At 40.3% G+C, this 8,824-nt stretch overlaps 1 protein-coding gene across 1 annotated transcript in view; it reads right to left on the bottom strand.

Moving 5' to 3' along the window:
- LOC115120348 (tumor protein D52-like) overlaps positions 1-4,301 on the bottom strand; it is a 41,070-nt gene extending 36,769 nt beyond the window's left edge. Inside the window, exon 1 of the mRNA XM_065020252.1 lies at positions 4,166-4,301. Coding sequence (XP_064876324.1) covers positions 4,166-4,184 — 19 coding nt within the window. The 5' untranslated portion in view covers positions 4,185-4,301. The remainder of the gene's footprint in view (positions 1-4,165) is intronic.
- Between the last annotated feature and the right edge of the window lie 4,523 nt (positions 4,302-8,824).

Raw genomic sequence — 8,824 nt, forward strand, 5'->3', positions numbered from 1 at the left:
TTGCTTCCATTCAGCCACAAGAGCATTAGTGAGGTCGGGCACTGATGTTGGGCGATTAGGCCTGGCTCGCAGTCGGTGTTCCAATTCATCAGAAAAGTTTTAGATGGAGTTCGAGGTCAGGACTCTGTGCAAGTCTGTCAAGTTCTTCCACACCAATCTCGACACACCATTTATGTATAGACCTTGCGGTGTACATAGGGCACTGTCATGCTGAAACAGGAAAGGGTCTTCCCCAAACTTTTGCCACAAATTTGGAAGCACAGAATGGTTTAGAATGTCATTGTATTTTGTAGCATAAAGATTTCCCTTCACTGGAACTAAGTAGCCTAGCCCAAACCATGCTCCAGAGTCCTATGGTGGCGAGCTTTACAGCTCTCCAGCTGGCGCTTGGCATTAAGCATGGTGATCTTAGGCTTGTGTGCGGCTGCTCGACCATGGAAACCCATTTCATGAAGCTCCCGACAAACAGTTCTTGTGCTGACGTTGCTTCCAGAGGCCGTTTGGAACTCGGTAGTGAGTGTTGCATAGTCACATACTTTGGTATATATAGTATATAACATATCGGTTGTATTAGGCTCTACGTTGCCATTCATTCAATAACCATATCTTGTGTCATTGTCTGAGTAATAAAGACAAAGACTTCCAGCACTAACCGGTCCCGTTCTGTGCACTTGTGTGGTCTAGCTGTTGTTCCTCCTATTCGTTTCCACTTCACAATAACAGCACTTACAGATGACCGGGGCAGCTCTAGCAGGGCAGCACTGACTAGTTGGAAAGCTGGCATCCTATGACGGTGCCATGTTGAAAGTCACTGAGCTCTTTAAAAATAATTTTTATTTTATTTAACTAGGCAAGTCAGTTAAGAACAAATTCTTATTTACAATGATGGCCTACCGCGGCCAAACCCGGACGACGCTGGGCCAATTGTGTGCTGCCCTGTGGGACTCCCAATCACGGCCGGATGTGATACAGCCTCTTCATTACGGCCATACTAATGCCAATGTCTGTCTATAAAGATTGCGCTGCTGTGTGCTCCATTTTATACACCTGTCAGCAACGTACGTGGCTGATTTAGTCGACTCATTTCAAAGGAGTGTCCACCTACTTTTGGCCATGTAGTGTATCTAGTTTTACTTGAATTGTATATCAAACCTTTTTACAAGCTTCTGCAGAAGGCTGAACTTGCGTTGGCTAGCATATGCTACCAAATATGTAGTGAGAGGAAGCCCACTAGCGGGCAGTGGGAGAAGATGGAACGAGATGGATTTTGGCCAACATTCTGCACATTTTCTCATCAATGAAACATTTGATCTTAATACAGTTTTCTGTTCCCAAAACTAGAAAAGGTTATGATAACACCGAACCCATACCGGCTGCGCGCGTGCACCATCGTGCATAAATGTATTTTGTCCCCCCACACCAAACGCGATCACGACACGCAGGTTAAAATATCAAAACACTCTGAACCAATAACATTAATTTGGGGACAGGTCGAAAAGCATTAAACATGTATGGCAATTTAGCTAGTTAGCTTGCACTTACTAGCTACTGTATCCTATTTAGTTAGCTTGCACTTCCTAGCTACTGTATCCTATTTAGTTAGCTTGCACTTCCTAGCTACTGTATCCTATTTAGTTAGCTTGCACTTCCTAGCTACTGTATCCTATTTAGTTAGCTTGCTGTTGTTAGCTAATTCGTCCTGGGATATAAACACTGAGTTGTTATTTTACCTGAAATGTAAAAGGTCCTCTACTACGACAATTAATGCACACATAAAAAGGCCAACCGAATCGTTTCTAGTCGTCTCTCCTCCTTCCAGGCTTTTTCATCTTTGAACTTATATGGTGATCGGCATCTACACTTTTATAGTATTACCACGACGACCGGCAAAACAGTTCGTCTTTCAATCACCCATGTGGGTATAACCAATGACGAGATGGCACGTGGCACCCTGCTTCTATAAACCAATGAGGAGATGGGAGAGGCAGGACTTGCAGCGCGATCTGCATCAGAAATAGAAAGGATTTCTATTTTAGCCCTTGGCATCGCAGACGCTCGTTTGCGCGCACGAGCAGTGTGGGTGCAATAATTGAATAACATGGATTTCTAAATGTATTTTGTGACGCACGTGACATGTCCGGTCTGGTCAGCATGTAAGAGCAGACTAAGTGTTGTAGACTTTAGCCTTTTCCTGCCATACAGAGGGGAAAGGGTTATGTCTCTCTGTTGTGTTCTCAAATTAACATTGCCTCTTGGTTTAGTATGTAAGATCTCCAATCTGTTTTATTTGATTGTCACTCTCTCAGTATATCAGCTATGTAAATCTGTTTTGCAGCTCATCATATGACAGGACTATTCAACTGGTGGCTATTCAACCTCATTAATTTAGACTGGCCCTTTAATCAATTCTGAACATTAAAAGATATGCAAAACAAATCCCACAAAAATCCAACATTCTGTGCCAAAATGACAAGCACCATTGTGTTTGTCTATAGTGTGGTTTTCTATTTTCATACAGTTCTTCTGAAGAATAATGGCATGTGGAAAACGTCCGGCCCCCCTGAAATTTTACCACTGGCCCCTGTAAGAAGATAGATGAATAGCCCTGTCAAATGGCATCGCCAATGTTGCCATAGGCCTACAGTATGATGGCATTACTGGCCTAATGGGCATCTGAAGCAGAGAATAGCTCAACTCATTGTTTACATGTTGAGCTGTATGTTCTCAATTTAAAATGTTACCAGTAGACAATGTATATGAGGCAAACCATATACCAGATTTTGTACATGTCTTTTAAATGCTGACATATAAAATAGTTTAGTGCAAATCCAACCCTTGTAATTGAGGTACATTATGAAAATAAAGACATGACAATTAGGCTACAAGAGATGAGCATTACAGGAAACATTTGAATTTCATTACATTTAATTTCATTCGTTTTAGCAATATTGCTTTCAAAATTATTGCAGTCGTTCCCATAGATACACAGGCAGTACATGGTTGTTCTATCACTGACCCTGAAAAAACTAGTGACTAACACAGCTAGCTTTTTAAGTCAATAATATTCCTTTTTAATAAACATTTTGTTGGCTTTTATAATCGTGTGAGAAAATTAACTAGCTAGTAGCTAGCTAGTTAGTTATACCTTGGTAGCGTACAAGTTAGTTATACCTTGTTAGCGTACAAGGTTTTCTGGCTTTTCTCAAAACGAACCTCATTGTGACTAGCTACTTGTTGTCCCTTATGCTAGCCTTTACAGTCAAACATCACTTCAGAAACGTCACAAATATTGATGTGACCACCACTGTAGACCATTTCTCCCATCTTGTCACAGATTTAGCTCATCTCGAAATAAAAGCTGTGAAAACCTGCAAACTTTCTAAAATGTTTTGTCACCAGTGTTATGTTGACATCGTTAGTCCTCACAGTCTCTCCTACCGCGCTGTCTCTCCTACCGCACTAATCTGGACAGCACCTTCGGAGCTCCGCCCAAGTAAGGCATTTGATTGGTTTGACGTGTTGTGATGCGTCAGTGATTTACACCGGGTTCAAAACCCTCTTTAAACTGATTTCTGCAATTGAACCAAAATTATAACGAATCCCGATGGGGTAACCCAGACACGTCACTGGGGCTATAAACTTGAAGCATCCGTTAATAAACGTTGCTTTCTCACTACCACATAAGGGCAGTGGGAGAGGACGGAACTAGGTGAAACCGGGCCGACATTTTGCTAATTTTCTCATCGATTAAACATTTTATCTCAATAGATTCGTCTGTTGCCAAAACATAAATATGTTACGAACACAATGCACTAAGTTTTAAAGAATTGCGTTTGTGCACACGCGCACTTCACACGTTCCTAACGGAAATATGTAAATACATGCTGCAACGTGCCAATAGCATCTCGCTAGCTTGTGCTTGGTCACTTCCTTGCTTGTTTTGCCCACTATGCTTAATTTGCTCCACTATAAACGACACAGATGAACAACGTTGGTTACTTATAAATATATTTCTGTCTGTGATGGAACTTCCACAGGCTTCCCGGGGCTAGCCTACAGCTAGCTGGTTAACTTTGGTTTAAAACAAACTAAACAGTGTTTAAAAAAAATGCTTGTCAGTAATATGAATGTCATTTTGCAATGTGTGCTATGGCAAATACATTACCTTGATCTGCTTCCTCCATCCTTACGCTGTATGCTGTTTCTGCTATTATTTTTTGGGTCAAAAAGCTTGCAGGTTCCCCACTTCGCTCCAGCAGTATTGCGCACTCACATGCTGCTAGGCAGTAGGGGTGGGGCCCTCTGTGACGCCAAGCCGTTGAGTACGTAGAAAGTGTAAACAAGAGCCAGGCACGTGGTTAATTGTTTAACTCCACAGTGGTATAATACAAAGCAAGGAGTCAAGGAGTTATCAGCTAACTTGCCTACATATTCTGAAAAACATGTTTTGGGGGAAAGATAAGCTTGAGATGGGCATGGTCTAATTGAGTCAACAGCCAAAAACACATATCGAAGTATAGCTCACCCAATGAACCAGAAAATCAACAGTTATTTATCTTTCTGTCTGTTGATCAAAGTTAGCTGGCTAACTCATTGAACCTGTTTTATGGTATACCCTCACTGCTCCCCAGCCGCGGCTCGAGCTCGGCCCCGCTTAGCACCCCAGCCCCCAGCCCTTAGAGCCAATCCTTATTTTATTTTTTTTTTTTATTTCACCTTTATTTAACCAGGTAAGCAAGTTGAGAACAAGTTCTCATTTACAATTGCGACCTGGCCAAGATAAAGCAAAGCAGTTCGACACATACAACGACACAGAGTTACACATGGAGTAAAACAAACATACAGTCAATAATACAGTAAAAAAAAAAAAACGTCCGGAAGTTATTTCTTTATCCAGAAGTTACGGATCTGACTTGCCGACTTCTCTTACCTACATTGTTCTAACATGCCAGAGGCTGTTCACCTTGGAGACCTGCTGCGGATATGGGTACGGCCCGGCGCGAGATTTACACCCTCTCCCCCGGATTCTCAAGGGCCAGCGAGAGCTCACCGCATTGATCAAACGATCTATTTCAACACACAAAACTATCTATTTTGGGCTCCCGAGTGGCAAAGAGGTCTCACTGTATCTCAGTGCTAGAGGCCCTGGTTTGATTCCAGGCTGTATCACAACGGGCCATGATTGGGAGTCCCATAGGGCGGCGCACAATTGGCCGAGCGTCGTTGTAAATAAGAATTTATTCTTAACTGACTTGCCTAGTTTAAATAAAGGTTCAATTAAAAAAATACAAAATAAACACCAAGCCTGATAAACTAATATTTCACATTTTGCTATGGTATATTTCTTCATATGCATGTAGGATAGCCTAATTGAGATCTGTCTGAACGGATCTTCTAGACTACTTCCGACTTGACTCAGACTATAACCATGGACTTCCTTGACTAGATCCATATATTAATAATTTAAGAAAGAACTAAGTACAGTGCCTTCTGAAGCTATTCATACCCCTTGACTTATTCCACATTTTGTTGTGTTACAGCCTGAATTCAAAATGGATTAAATATATTTTTATCTCACTCATTTACACACAATAACCCACAATGCCAAAGTGAAAACATGTTTTAAGACATTTTTGCAAAATTATTGAAAATGAAATAGAGAAATATCACATTTACATAAGTATTCAACCCCCTGAGTCAATACATGTTAGAATCAACTTTGGCAGCGATTACAGCTGTGAGTCTTTCTGGGTAAGTCTCTAAGAACTTTCCACACCTAGATTGTGCTACATGTGCCCATTATTCTTTTCACAATTCTTCAAGCTCTGCCAAATTGGTTGTTGATCATTACTAGACAACCATTTTCAGGTTTTGCAATAGAATTTCAAGTAGATTTAAGTCAACAGTAACTCTGCCACTCACTGTCTTCTTGGAAAGCAACTCCAGTGTAGATTTGGCCTTGTGTTTTAGGTTATTGTCCTGCTGAAAGGTGAATTCATCTCCCAGTGTCTGGTGGAAAGCAGACTGAACCAGGTAATTGTCCTGCTGAAAGGTGAATTCACCTCCCAGTGTCTGGTGGAAAGCAGACTGAACCAGGTTATTGTCCTGCTGAAAGGTGAATTCACCTCCCTGTGTCTGGTGGAAACAGACTGAACCAGGTTATTGTCCTACTGAAAGGTGAATTCACCTCCCAGTGTCTGGTGGAAAGCAGACTGAACCAGGTAATTGTCCTGCTGAAAGGTGAATTCACCTCCCTGTGTCTGGTGGAAACAGACTGAACCAGGTTATTGTCCTACTGAAAGGTGAATTCACCTCCCAGTGTCTGGTGGAAAGCAGACTGAACAAGGTTATTGTCCTGCTGAAAGGTGAATTCACCTCCCAGTGTCTGGTGGAAAGCAGACTGAACCAGGTTATTGTCCTACTGAAAGGTGAATTCACCTCCCTGTGTCTGGTGGAAACAGACTGAACCAGGTTTTCCTCTATGATTTTGCCTGTGTTTAGCTCCATTCCGTTTATGTTTTTATCCTGAAAAAGTGATACACCATCCAAAGTGTAATAACAACACTATGCTCAAAGGGATATTCAACGTCTGCTTACATTTTTGTTTTTTTACCCATCTACCAATAGGTGCCCTCCTTTGCGAGGCATTAGAAAACTTCCCTGGTTTTTGTGGTTTAATCTGTGTTGGAAATGTGGTGCTGGAATGAGGGATGTTACAGATCATTGTACTGTATGTATGGGGTACAGAGATGAGGTAGTCATTCAAAAATCATGTTCAACACTATTACTACACACAGAGTAAGTCCATCCAACTTATTAAAACGTTTTATCAAAATATTCTCCTGAACTTATTTAGGCTTGCCATTACAAAGGGGTTGATTACTTATTGACTCAAGACATTTCAGCTTTTAATTTTTAATTAATTTGCATATTTAAAAAAAATATTATTCCACTTTGATATTGTGGGGTATTGTGTGTAGGTCAGAGACAAAACATATGAATTGATCCCATTTTAAATGCAGGCGGTAACACAACAAAATGTTGAACAAGTCAAAGGGTGTGAATACTGTCTGAAGGCACTAGTGAAAGACAGGAGGTGTGGCCTTGACACACCTGCCATCATTCATCATTATTGATCTATTCATTTCCATTCAAACAACAACAACAAAAAAGACGTGCAATTCTAACCACAATTGTGTCAGTAGTACAACAACACACATTTGAGGCATTTAAATGGAGAGACACTGATTGTTTTGGGCATGCACATTTTATTACCCTCTCCCGTTTCTCTGGATGTAGACCTGACAAGGCTTTAAAAACACATGTCATTACCAGAAGCAGAGTCAAACACTGTGTCCTAGCTTAGTCCTTAATTTACTGACTTTGAAACAGGACACTGAACACTAGGCCTAACAATGCCATTCATTAATCTAACTGTGCTGTCAGTCAGTCAACTCAGTGAATCATGAAAGGCTTCCACCTGCTGGAGCAGCATAGCAGGAGCAAGTTTCCATGGGATTACATAGGCTAGAATAGATCAATATCAATTCCCCTATTTTGTATGGATCTTTAACTTTAATCATCTGGGGGGGAAAAAACAACAGTAATGTCAAATCAGGCCTGACAACTAATGGTTTATACCAACAACATGTTTTATAGACTATTGATCATGTTGACTTAAACATATATATATATATATATATTACTATATCATTATACATGTTTAAGCCAATGAATTAAGGCTACTTGTTTTGGTCTATTCATCAACAAAACCTCATTTGAATAACAAAATATTCCACTTAGTCACATTTGACTATGTACATTTACAAGCAATTCATATTTACTTATTTGGATTGTTATTGATTGATGATAACATTGTCTCTGATATAGCTGTGGTTTTTCACTAAATCTATTTTAATAAAAGATATAGCCTACATTTGGACTAAATTAGTTTGAGTTAATTGTATTATAACTACATAATAAAGAAAAGGAGTGATGTTGGATTACATTTTTTTGTTGTTGAAAATTTCGAAATAGTAGTGGGGGAAAAGTTGGTATGCAAAGAACCATGAAAGTGTTAATCATTCCTTAACCCTAGCCTCAACCCTAACACACTGCTAACCTTATGCCCAACCCTAACACACTGCTAACCCTAGCCTCAACCCTAACAACCCTAGTACTCGATACATTTTCAGGAGATGGCCCAAATTCACGCACTTATCAAGAGAACATCCCTGGTCATCCCTACTGCCTCTAATCTGTTGGACTCGCTTATTAACACAAATGCTTCATGTGTAAATTATGTCTGAGTGTTGGAGTGAGCCCCCCGGCTTTCCACAAATACATTAAAAACAAGAAAATTGTGCCATCTGGTTTGCTTAATATAATGAATTAGGAAGTATTTATACATTTACTTTTGATAGGTAAGTGTATTTCAAACCAAATACTTTTAGACTTTTACTCAAGTAGTATTTTACTGGTTGACTTTCACTTTTACTTAAGTCATTTTCTATTTGGGTATCTTTACTTCAAGTATGACATTCGGGTACTTTTTCCACCACTGCCCAAAAGCAGCAACAACAAAAAATCTGGAATTTTTACGATATAGCCAATGTTGACTTTGTGGCTGTGGTAACCGGTAGGCTGTCACCACCACCATCACTACACCTTGTGCGTTGGATCACTTGCTTTACCTGTCCATTGGAATTAGTAGAAAACAAACACGATAAGCGCACTAGATCTGTTTGACGCAGTTAATACAAGGGGACTGTCAACCAGCTTGGCAGGAGGTACGAAATGAGGACAAGGATGTATTGGTTGAAGA

The sequence above is a fragment of the Oncorhynchus nerka genome, linkage group LG7 (genome assembly GCF_034236695.1).
Source record: "Oncorhynchus nerka isolate Pitt River linkage group LG7, Oner_Uvic_2.0, whole genome shotgun sequence".
NCBI classification, from domain to species: domain Eukaryota; kingdom Metazoa; phylum Chordata; class Actinopteri; order Salmoniformes; family Salmonidae; genus Oncorhynchus; species Oncorhynchus nerka.